This window comes from Danio rerio, chromosome 7 (assembly GCF_052040795.2).
Source record: "Danio rerio strain M-AB ecotype USA chromosome 7, GRCz13ab, whole genome shotgun sequence".
NCBI lineage: Eukaryota > Metazoa > Chordata > Actinopteri > Cypriniformes > Danionidae > Danio > Danio rerio.
The window spans coordinates 67,280,427-67,292,496 of NC_141027.1; the positions used below are offsets into that span (position 1 = coordinate 67,280,427).

General features: G+C 33.2%; 1 protein-coding gene across 7 annotated transcripts in view; it reads right to left on the minus strand.

The window, feature by feature from the left end:
* arap2 (ArfGAP with RhoGAP domain, ankyrin repeat and PH domain 2) overlaps positions 1-12,070 on the minus strand; it is a 215,979-nt gene that overhangs the window by 47,848 nt on the left and 156,061 nt on the right. For all 7 annotated transcript variants that reach the window (XM_087262102.1, XM_087262107.1, XM_087262103.1 and 4 more), the window contains 2 exons: positions 8,059-8,257; positions 802-865 (listed from right to left, as the gene is read on the minus strand). In XM_087262102.1, coding sequence (XP_087118228.1) covers positions 802-865; positions 8,059-8,257 — 263 coding nt within the window. The remainder of the gene's footprint in view (positions 1-801; positions 866-8,058; positions 8,258-12,070) is intronic.

Sequence of the window (12,070 nt, forward strand, 5' to 3'; positions counted from 1 at the left end):
TATATATATATATATATATATATATATATATATATATATATATATATATATATATACATATAAACTATGAATAATATATTAAGTATTAGCAAATAGTTGATTCTGTTATCTGTTCATAGTTATCTGTTAAGCATTAATATTTCCTAAATTATGTTTAACAGAGCAAGGAAGTTTTCAAAGTATGTCTAATAATATTTTTTTTCTATTGGAGAAAGTCTTTTTTGTGTTCTATTTCGGCTACAATAAAAGCCGTTTTTAATTTTTTAACACCATTTTAGGATTAAAATTATTAGCCCCTTTAAGCTATATATCTTTTTGATAGTCTACAGAACAAACCATCATGATACAATAACTTGCCTAATTATCCTATCCTATCCTAATTAACCTAGTTAAGCCTTCAAATGTCACTTTAAGCTGTATAGAAGTGTCTTGGAAAATATCTAGTAAATACTGTCATCATGGCAAAGATAAAATAAATCAGTTATTAGAAAATTGCTGTATTAGAAATGTATTGAAAAAAAAAAAATCTTCTCTCCGTTAAACAGAATTTGGGAAAAAAATAAATAAACAAGGGGGACCAATAATTCTGACTTTAACTGTACATAAAATTCTGACCCATGCATAATTTAGTATCACCATACAGGTAACATTTTGCAGAACAAAAAGAAGAGTTACAATAAATGAAAAACAAAACAAAACAAATAAAAACAGCAAAGCGACTTAATATAAACCCCAAACCTTTGCAAAGTAGAGTGTTTAATGACATTTAACATTATAAAATAAGGTACAACTCTTCTGTACCTTCCACTCTCCACCATAAGTAAGACCTGAATGTTCTCGTCACCCTCAATATGAGTGGACACAGCTGAAAGAGAAAACAAACCAAAATCAAACTTTAGCAGAGGAAGTCCATAAAACTATCACCAAGATAAGGATAAAACACTCTTAGACAAACTAAAATGAACAGCATCAAAAGTGGAAAAACAACAACAACAGAGAAACGTGAAGCAAAACAAATGATGAGAGCTTCAGTTTTTGTAAGCTTTCCAGCTTCCGTAAGTGGTGTATAAAGCTGAGTGCTGCTGGTCATTATGTTTCTACAGAAAATGGGGGAAAAAAAGCTTGGCTGAAGCCATCAAACATACACTCATTCAAAATCATTGATTCTTCAGCTAATGTGTCATTTTCCCCACTCCCTTTTGTCTCCATCTTTCCTTTAAGTGTCAGACCAATATTACCAATGACAAAAAGCTCCTTCAATTTTTAAATTACGTTTAATTAATTAAATTCACAGACGGATTTACTTGTGCATAAATTCCCAGATTAATCTATTTCAGAGTAATAAAAAACAAAGAGATCAAGTGAGAACAAAATTGCTCAATTATTTTTAAAACTCCATTCTGTAGTAAAATCAACTGAAACATGGAAACTTGGGAACTAAAACAAACACTTTAATTGCTGCACTTTAGTCATTTTCAGGGTTGGGAAAGTTTGTTTACTAATGTAATTGAAAATTATAAAAAAAAAAAAAAAGGAGGAGTGTTTTTGGGCACACAAGCTTTATTAAAAGCCATTACTGAAAAGAGGCAAACATTCACTATCGGAGTTTGATAAAAACAAACAGCACTCGCTTCATCCTTTTAACCTCCCTTAAACATTAACACTCTTAATGTTTATGAAGAAATTAAAAAGCTGAATTAAATGAAACAGGTTTGTGGCCATCATGATTCCAAAAACACATCCATGCAACTCTTTTTTTTTTTTTTTCTTGTTTAGACATCTATAGAAATTATTTACAGAAACATAATGACATCGGATTAGATGTTGTTTTCCATTTATTGAGGGTTCAGATTATGTTGACAGACGAAAGACAAGTCAAAGTAATTATTCTTAAAGTCCCCAGCGGATTTACAGTGTTGCACAAAAGAGAACGACCTTCACAATGGATTTTTTCAGTTTTTCAACTTTTATGTAATCAGAATGTAAGCTGCATTTTAGTGAACGTAAGTGGAAAATAACTGCTTTTCAGAACCTGTTATAGAAATAACATACTTTTAAAGAATATCGTTTACAGTACTCAAGTGTTAACTGAATTTAGTGACACTCGGGATGGGGAGTCGACTAATCAGCCAATCACATGGCAGCGACTTAATGCATTTAGGCATGTAGACATGGTCAAGCCGATCGGCTGCAGTTCAAACCAAGCATCAGAATGGGGGAAGAAAGGGAATTTAAGTGACTTAGAAAATGGCATGGTTGTTGGTGCCAACCGAGCTGGTCTGAGTATTTCAGCATTTTACTGCTGATCTACTAGAATTTTCACACACAACCTCTAATCTCTAAGGTTTAAAGAGAAAAAAGAGAAAATATCTAGTGGAATTTCAAGATCTCAATTCAATAGAGCATTACTGTCATGTGGTGAGATTTGAATCATGGATGTGCAGCTGACAAATCTGCAGCAACTGCGTTATGCTATCATGTCAATTTGGACCAAAATCTCTGAGGAATATTTCCAGTACCTTGTTAAATCTACGCCATGGACGATTAAGAGGCATATTTCCATACTTTTGTAGTTTTGGGATATAGTTATTGTGCACTGATAAATGTGTTTACAGTTAACTGAAATAAATGTTGATGTTATTTATATTTTATTTATTTACTTTATTTATTTATACAGGGACAATGTACAACATGACATGTTGTGCCAGAGGTAGCTCTAAAGCTCATTTACATCTGTAGTCCCTGGGCAGTAAGTAACAAATTTAACAGTAATAATCAATACAATATACATTGTATATATTGATGGAGCTAAATTGAAATTTTAATTACGATTATGCTACAATTAACACTAATAAAACATTGTTTATCAATATATTTGGTCATATAATTTAATGTATTTGCTACCATGAGCAAACAGTAAAGTATTTATTTACATTTGGTAATGTTCATTAATAGAAATAAAGTTGTTAATAATTAGTTAATGTTGCCTCACAGTGAATTGACAAATGTTAGCAAGCTTAAATTTGCATTTTAATAATGCATTAGTAAATCTATATGATTAAAGCTGCAGTAGTTGATAGTCTTCAGAAACATTTTTGTTGTGCTGGTTGAAAGTCTCTTCACATTCCAGTAGTTAAAGTAAATGATCTAAATTTGTATATATGTATTTTTATATTCTGGGAAAGGCATAATACTAAACAATGTTCATTCAATTAAAATTTGTTGGGCCGATAATTCCCATCATACTGATAATTAGCCAAACTGACTGTCAACAAATGTAGATTTGTACAACTGCGCAGCCCTATTCATGCAGACAGTTCCGCAAAGTTCATATGGAGACGAGTGACACAAATGATAAATGCTGAATCAAAACCTTTTAAAATCCTAAATCAGTATTGGAATTTCTTTTGCATGCTGGAGGAATGATGACACCATGGCTGAAGGATTTCTTTTAGACAGGTAATGTTATGTTTTAAAACTATTTTATTCATGCAGATTTTGTGTTTTATAAATGGGTTATATGCACAGAAGTGTTGTTCAGCCACTGATATCTCCCGGTGAAAAAAATTATGTGACTATTTTCAGTTTTATAAGGGACCATTTACTGCATCTATTCCGTCGAGCCTGCTTTACTGAGGTAAAGTTGGTTTTATATTCACATTGGTTTAGTTTTGAACAACGACAGCCTGTGATGCACTCCCTTTATTGTTTACCATGCTACTTTGAACATTTGGTCTGAAAAAAGATGCCAGCATGGCTGAGTAATAATAGTAATTCTTGCACACCACCAGCCAACCACTAAGCATACACTAGTCACTTTAAGACTAAAATCTAGTCACTTTAAGACTAAATTTAAGACTTTTAAGTGCGTGAGAGAGTGAGACCAGTAATCCTTGCATGCATAAAATATTGCACTTTATGACAAGTTTTGCTTGCTACACAACTGAAAATGTGCTAGACATAATGCCGTTTTTCATTGGGAATTGTAGTATTATAAAGTACCATTAAGTTTTTTTTTTTTTTTTTTAACTGGCAAATTACATGATCTATTGGGTTGTCTATTGTCATCTTTAAGGTGCGCATTCGTGGTTTCAGGAGGCGTGAATTTGGACAGCAGGGGAGGGACTGTGTTTTCAAAGCTATTGTGTTAACGAATAGTATTCACAATTGACTTTCATGATGTTTTTTGGTCAGACGGAATACTGAATATTGAAAATTGCATGGCATGTTTTAAATTTATTTGTGATTTTACATTTATAATAATGTTAAAATTAAGTGCATTTAAATATAACTGTAAATAATATTTATAGTTCCAAGTATAATTAAGCACTTTGCATTTTGTGTTTGATTGTGACACCCAAAACACGAGAGTAAATGTTTAAAGCAATAATTTAAAACATACATTAAAGTAAAACTTTTCACTGACCATTAGTACAAAGTGCACATTTTAGGAAATAATATATATATAATATGCCCTTTATTAAATTAATATTGTATTATCTGCAAATTCATTAAACAAAAAACTACAAGTTTCCTAATATGTCTGAACATAAAGAAACTTTTAAGATCTTCAAGAACAACACACCCTTACATCAGATCATCCAGGAGAAACTGCACACCAAATTTCAGGAGCACAGAGAGCAAAGGCTTTCACAAATGCTTTAACGTTGCCAAACTGTCATTCAAGATGCTTAAAGAAATTATTTTGAGGAGCTTTGAAGCATTTGCTCGCAAAAGACTATGCAAGCCCGTTTCAAAAGCCTCTTTGTAGACTAAATAAAACATATGACTTTCAGATGTCATCTCCACATAAAGCTCTTCCATTGCTAAATGGATGAATGCGACGTTTGCTCTTCTGTTTGTTGCAGGAACGCGTAGAAGAGGGTGATTCGGGGCTGAACCGCTGCTCTGTCTATGTCTGGGTCCTAATCTAATTTCACAGAGCTGCAGCCCTTTGAGGCCCATATGTTCTGTCACTATAGAGATCTTAAACCACTGGAGACGCTTCGTTAGCGCGCCATGCTACATTTCAAGCCTCCGCAAACTGTTGAGGCATCACCCTCTTAATCCTGCCCCGAGTATGTTGGCTTTCTGGATTTGATCCTTTTTCTGGCCTTGAACGGATTAGGAGAGAGAGAAGAGAGAAAAAAATAAAAAGATTCATTGATTTTTCCCGCCTCGTTCTAGCGCAATTGATTGAAAATGTTGCAAATCTGGTCCATGGTTGCCAAGCTCATGTCATCTACCAACCTCCCGAACGCGATTGCCATCGGCAACTGCGGTCTCCCTCGGAGACGGGCGAGACGTGTGACCAGACGGGTCTTTTAGAGACGTGGGAACAGAGTCAAACATTAGCACACTGGGAATGCCAATGAGAAAACACTAGCAGACAGAGGTGAGATGAGATTTCAAGAAAATCATCAGAAGAATCAAGGTGTTTCAAACTATTACTGACACACAGAGGTCATTGATGAAATTCATTGAAGAACAGAAGATATAGGTAGTTTTTACAAACAGAATGATTTTGTGTCTATTTAGAGGAGTTAGTAAACACAATTGAACTGCACACACAATAATACACTGAATGTTTACAAAGTAGTTATTATATATATATATATATATATATATATATATATATATATATATATATATATATATACAATTTTTATATTAGCGCTGTCAAAATTAACGTGTTAACGTATGCGATTAATTTGAAATAATTAACGCGTTAAACAAAATTAACGCAATTAACACAGTTTTTTTTTTTCTGTTGTGGCCAGGGGCAGACGCCGGGCAGTTTCCCGCTGTTTCGACGTACTTTTGGGCCAGGCTGTGATCGTCTTATGATCTGATCCGCCCATAAAACACTTAGCAGATTGTCATATTTTTCTACCTCAGTGATTGACGATGCTGTGAGCTGTCACGCTCTGAAAGTAAGATGTTTCTTTTCCGGACAGACCGGCCGTGTGATATAATCTGCAGTCCATTGGTTCTTTTCTTTATTGACATTGGGCTGACCCAATCAAAAACTTCCATGTTGGGCTCTGTGTAACGTAGGTGTGTATTTGTCAGAATAGCCGAGAGTCCCGCCTGTTTCTTACACGCGGGTCCACGCCGCGGGAGAGCAGGCTTTTGCGTCTGCACTCTGCCGCGGAGCACAGATCAATATACTCCTGTCTATTCTATGTAGTTACCTATCTGTCCATATACATATACTTTTTTTAACTTTTAATCTGCACCAAGGCCGCGGCAACTTCCTCCTATAATGCTGTTTCCTTAACCTGCAAGTCTTTATTTTAAAAATGATAAAGAATGTCTGCTTCTCAAGCTCTATGAGGAGTGTCAGTCATGCATTTTAAGATGCACTCAGTCAGAAGACAATCGCATGAGATATCATGACATTGTGTTTTTGATCGTCAGCATGATGTAGTCTTATTGTGACAATAATATTTATACAATATGGTTAATATAATGATATTTATACATGACCAAACTAGTGTGTAACTTAAGCAACTTTTTTTACATTTAGTTTTGTAGTTCGGGCAGAAACAAATATTTGTTGCATTTTTTAATTGTTTAAGTTTATTTGATTGACAATGTAAAGCTGTTAGCTACATTTGATGTTTCATTGTTGAGTTAAACATGTTTTTAGGGTCTCTGACACATTGCTTTTATTATTTATCTTTATTTTATTAATCAACATTAACTGTGTGCGTCAACAGGAAGTTTTTGTTATGCTCATTTTTCTCTAGGCTCCCTCAAAACACACAGGCATCCACATTTCCATTGTGGATTATAATTTTATTTTAATAATAAATAAAATAAAAAATGTAGTTTTTTAATTTGTCAACTCTCATTATTTCCTATATATGGCTTTTGTGCTTTTATAGAATGGGAGTTGGTAAACCTATTCAAGGGCATGCACAGATTTTCAATAATTTATTATTATTATTATAATTTTCCATATCTGCAATGCCTGTATTTTGGCATTTTTTTGCAGTCCACTTAGAATCCAATATGGAAATCAATGTTTTCTTTATTGGCATTGATTGTTTTGAAATTTAAATGGCATTAACATGCCTGTGTTTTTATTTCTGTAATAAATATGGCTGTCAAGCCAGGATCTTGATGGTTTATTGTGGGTATGTTGTTTACATGAAGAAATATGTGTTACAAGTAAACAAAAATTCTAATAATGAATTATATTTTGGATTTAAATAAATTCAAATAGTATTTGTCTTCCGTTTACATTAATTTTACACTCGAATAGATAAAATTACAAGTTTCAGTCTTTTAAATCCAATTAAACACAATTAATCGCAATCATTATTATTTCTAAAGTGCGATTAATTAGTTATTTTTTTTATCGATTGACAGCAATAATATATATATATATATATATATATATATATATATATATATATATATATATATATATATATATATATATATATATATATATATATATATATATATATATATATATATATACATACATTTGAATTTCAAAACAATCAATGCCAATAAAGAAAACATTGATTTCCAAGTTGGACTCTAAGAGGACTGAAAAAAAATACAGACACTGCAGATATGGAAAATGGAAAATTCTAATAACAATTGTAGATAATACTCTTATTAAAAGTCTACTGTGTAAACAGCAATTTGATTGCCTTTAAGGAACAACGAGTCATGAAATGCGTAGGTTTTTCTTTCCGTTCCCCATGCGGTATCAAATTACATTAAAACAGAAGTCGAAAATTAAAAATGACACATCTGAAAATGCATAAAACTCGGGAGAGCCTGATGATGTGACATTAATTGTTTTATACTGAAACTTGCCTTCAAAAAGGTCTTTTCTTTGTATGTTGAACAATATATATATATATATATATATATATATATATATATATATATATATATATATATATATAATTGTTCTGAAAGTCTCATGTTGTGTTTAAAAGAAGAAAAAAAAATCATAAAATTTTGGAAAAATATTGATGAATTATTCCTTTGATATGTATCATTCCACTGATTTGCAAGCATATTTGTTCTCACTCAGCTCCTGTAGGCGTTTGAGTTGAAGAACTCCCTCCTCTTCATCTTCATCTCCAGAACAGAAGTACAGCTCTGAGCCCACCAGAGTAAACCATCCGATTCGCCAGTGATAAAGATCATGACCCTCTTTATAGTACAGTCGACCAATCAGCTCACTGTCCTGCCTCAGCAGAGCATCTGCCCTTGGAGGGACAAAACTCTGAAAAGCAAACGAAAGGAAAAAAATATTAGACAGAGTGAGATGCAGAGAGAAAACATTTAAAAGTCAGGGGCTTGCGCAGATCACACAAATAAGTTTTTAGTGTTTTTCTGCCAAACACAAACCACAGCTAACCCTGGAGTTGCATTAAACGGGCATATACAGATAGAAGTACAAATACAAACACCCTTTGAACATTCCCTCGCTGAGCTCTCCGAGTTACGCAAACACTTCAGCCTAGACACTAACACCTCCACACTTCACTTAAATGGGAATGTGTGTGTGTGTGTCTGTCTGTGAGTGAGGGATGAGAGCCAAGAGAGATGGATCTGTTTGAAGGAGTAATAGCATACACCCACTCGCACAAGAAAAAAAAACACTATTGCACAGCGACACAATAGGGACGAAGACAATATAATGACCTTCAAGTGTTAATGCACGCAGTATAGTGCAGCAAACAGGAGCATTCATATTTAAACGCAAACACAGCACATGTATGCTAAAGCCCTACGATGGTGAAAGTTGTGCTAAATCTTTAAGGACCTATTTAATGTGTTAGCGTGTGTGTGTGTGTGTGTGTGTGTGTGTGTGTGTGTGTGTGTGTGTGTGTGTGTGTATGCTGGTTTTGATGGTGAGAACAAACTTATATAATGACATTGGTATAACCTACACTGTAAAATATCCATAAAGTAGCTGGTTTTCTGTATTTTGTGAATCATGTTGTTTTTTTTTTCCATGTTTATTAATGGTTTTGAATTGTATTACGTGAGCTTGATCTTTCTTCCAAACACTTTTGAACTTGACAAGTTAAAAAAGTGATTTTTATTAATCTTTTTAATAGTTTAAAGTGATATATTGTCTGGGTTTGTGTTGTACGATGCGCTACAAAAACCTTGTAATAATTTGCCAGTACATGTTCAATTAATTTACAACCTTTAAGTTGGTGGCCAGGAAGTGCATAACATCATTAACAAAGTGTGAAACACTTTTACGAGGCTTGAGACAAATTTACATTTTGGAGAACATTTTTACCTACCATAAGACACAATTACATAGGAAAAACGATTTTACCAAGGACGAAACAAATTTACATTTTAGAAAAAAAAGACACAAAACACTTTTACCAGTCCTGAAATAAATGTACACTGACAGATTTTTTACAGAAAGAAAATGTACCAATACATGAGCAGCTTAACGCATTTTGCTTTACGTGTGGTCTGTGTTTGGAGTTTCTGAAGGACGTGAACCAGACAGAAACACTAGACACACTGCATCAATGTGTTCGATAGTTTAATAAGGGCCACTCGTACGCTGTAATCGTGGACATGATTTCAAGTCTACATTGTCTAAACATCTGCTCGAGAACTCTTAAAAAGTAAACTGAAAGAAGCTGATGTTACGGTTTAACTGATGTCCGCGTTAACTTGTGCCCCTTCCCAGATGTAAACTATTCACGTTGGCACATTGGCAAATTCTGCACTTTTTCACAGCAACAAAACTTGCCAATACCAAATAAATATTCTCATTACTTGGTGTCAGTGTCACTGTAAACATTATTGATTTTAATATTTCTGTAGCAGAACAGTATATAACCAAAAAAACGTAAAGAAATGATTATAATTTACAAGTCATTAGTGGTATTCAAACCCAAGTTAAAAAATTCAGCAAGAGGATAAATCAACCAATCTAACGGAGCTATTCAGCACTACAAGTTAAAGTCGGTTTTAATACTTTTACCAGGCAAAATATTCTGTGCTTTGGTTGTGCACTCATGTTAACTTGTTTCCTTGTACTTGCATTTACATGTTACTACAAACTCTCACACTGATGTTTTCTCAAAATAGCTCTAAATGACAAAACAATTTTTGATTGCAGTTCGTCAAACCATGATTTTTGTAGGTGCAGTCTCGTGTTAACCTGTGCTTTGGTCACACACGAGCTGATATTTTCTAGTGTGTGGTACATTCTGTCTCACTTCCTGTGTGTGGTACATTCCCTTTTCGTAAAGAATCTGTCATTGTAAATTTGTTTCGGGACTGGTGAAAGTGTTTTGCATCTTGTTCATTTTTTTTTTCTATAATGTAGATTTGTTTTGTCCTTGGTAAAGTCATTTGTCCCAAGTAATTGGGTCTTATGGTAGGTAAAATATTCTTTAAAATGTACATTTGTCTTGAGCTTTATAAAAATTCCACAATTTGTAACGTTGTTTTGCACTTATCAGCCACCGTACTTATTTCGTTATATATGATTTCTTATCCATTATATTATTTCAAACTAATAAAATGTCAATGTCATTTTGTTAAATTCTACAGCCAAGTTTTCAACATCAAAAGTTGACAGTCAACATCTCATAATGCAGTTCACAACCATAAATAAATGGAAAACATTTGTAAATCACAAAATTTGTTGACTGTTAATTAACAGACTTTTTTTTTACAGTGCGGCTATTATAACATTAACAAGAAATGTATATTTTTGAGTGAACTATCCCTTTAATTTACTCTCCCACAGATCATCCAAGATTTCTTATTCAGTATAACATTAAATGCATATCATGGTGCTTTTAATCTTTACCATAAATATCAGTGATTATATCTAAACTATAACCCTAGACACAAAAGTACTAGTACTTCTGTGCTATTTGACTCCAATACTAACTCAAAAGAACAAAGACTTTCTTGATTTTTGCATTTTTTTAGATTAGAATGCAGCGATTCAAAGGGTTAATAAACTTATGCAAACCACCATCTTTTATAATTCATGTTGCATAGGTGTTGAGATCCTGATCTTTTAATAGTGCAGCTTACACTGAATGTGATGCAGGCTAAACAAGTAATGACAAAAAACACCTTTAATGAAACCCACCACATCCCAAATAACCCACCCAGTTCTTCTTACCCATCATTGAATTTTACAAGGAAGTCCAAATGCTTTTATACATGTGATTTGAATGAACCAGCAGGCGATCTGTCTGTGATCGTTACAGAAGTAGAAAAATGTATTAATCTGTGGGTCATGTGTGTTCAAAAACATTGGTTGTGATCAGTAAGAATCACTGATCAACCGTGATCCGTTACACTCACAATTTAGCTAAAGGTGCAGGGTAAAACGGATCAAAGAGAACCCTTTTGAATGATTATTTTTCATTTTCAAATTAGAGATTGTGTGTACATTTACGAAAGTGAAAATTCAAGTATCTAAATTAGTTGATAGTGGCTTGTTAATGCAGGTATCTGAAACAGCTGATGATGTAATTGGTAAGTTTGAGTTTTCAGGGAGTAATTTATCGTTTGAACAGCGAAAGGAATTATTGGAATTAAATCAGGCTCATGAAATAAATGTATAAGCAGGCAATGGAGCAAGAGCAAGAACTATAAGGAGGTTGAATTAGCAAGATTTATGGAGTTACTAAAACAGCACAAAATCGAATATGAAAAACTTAAACTTGATCAAAAATTGGAATTAGATGGACAAGCTAAAGATTATCAATTACAAATAGAATGGTTAAAAATATAAATAAACCACCAATAACAATCTGTGTAAATTGTGTGTTTGTGTGTGTGTGTTTTATTGACATATCAGGTCACAAATTTGTATGACATGGGTATGACAAAAATATTACAAGGAAAAGGTGACTTCATTGCCGAAAGGCTTATAAATAATACAACAGTTTTTTTTTGTTTTGTTTTTTTTTCCAGAAAGTAAAACTGCACACAGTTTCTTGTGAGGGTTGAGGGGTGTTAAGGAACATACTTGGGGTTTAGCGTTAGCAAATACAGCTTTTATGGTCTTAAAATTAATGGAAACATATGA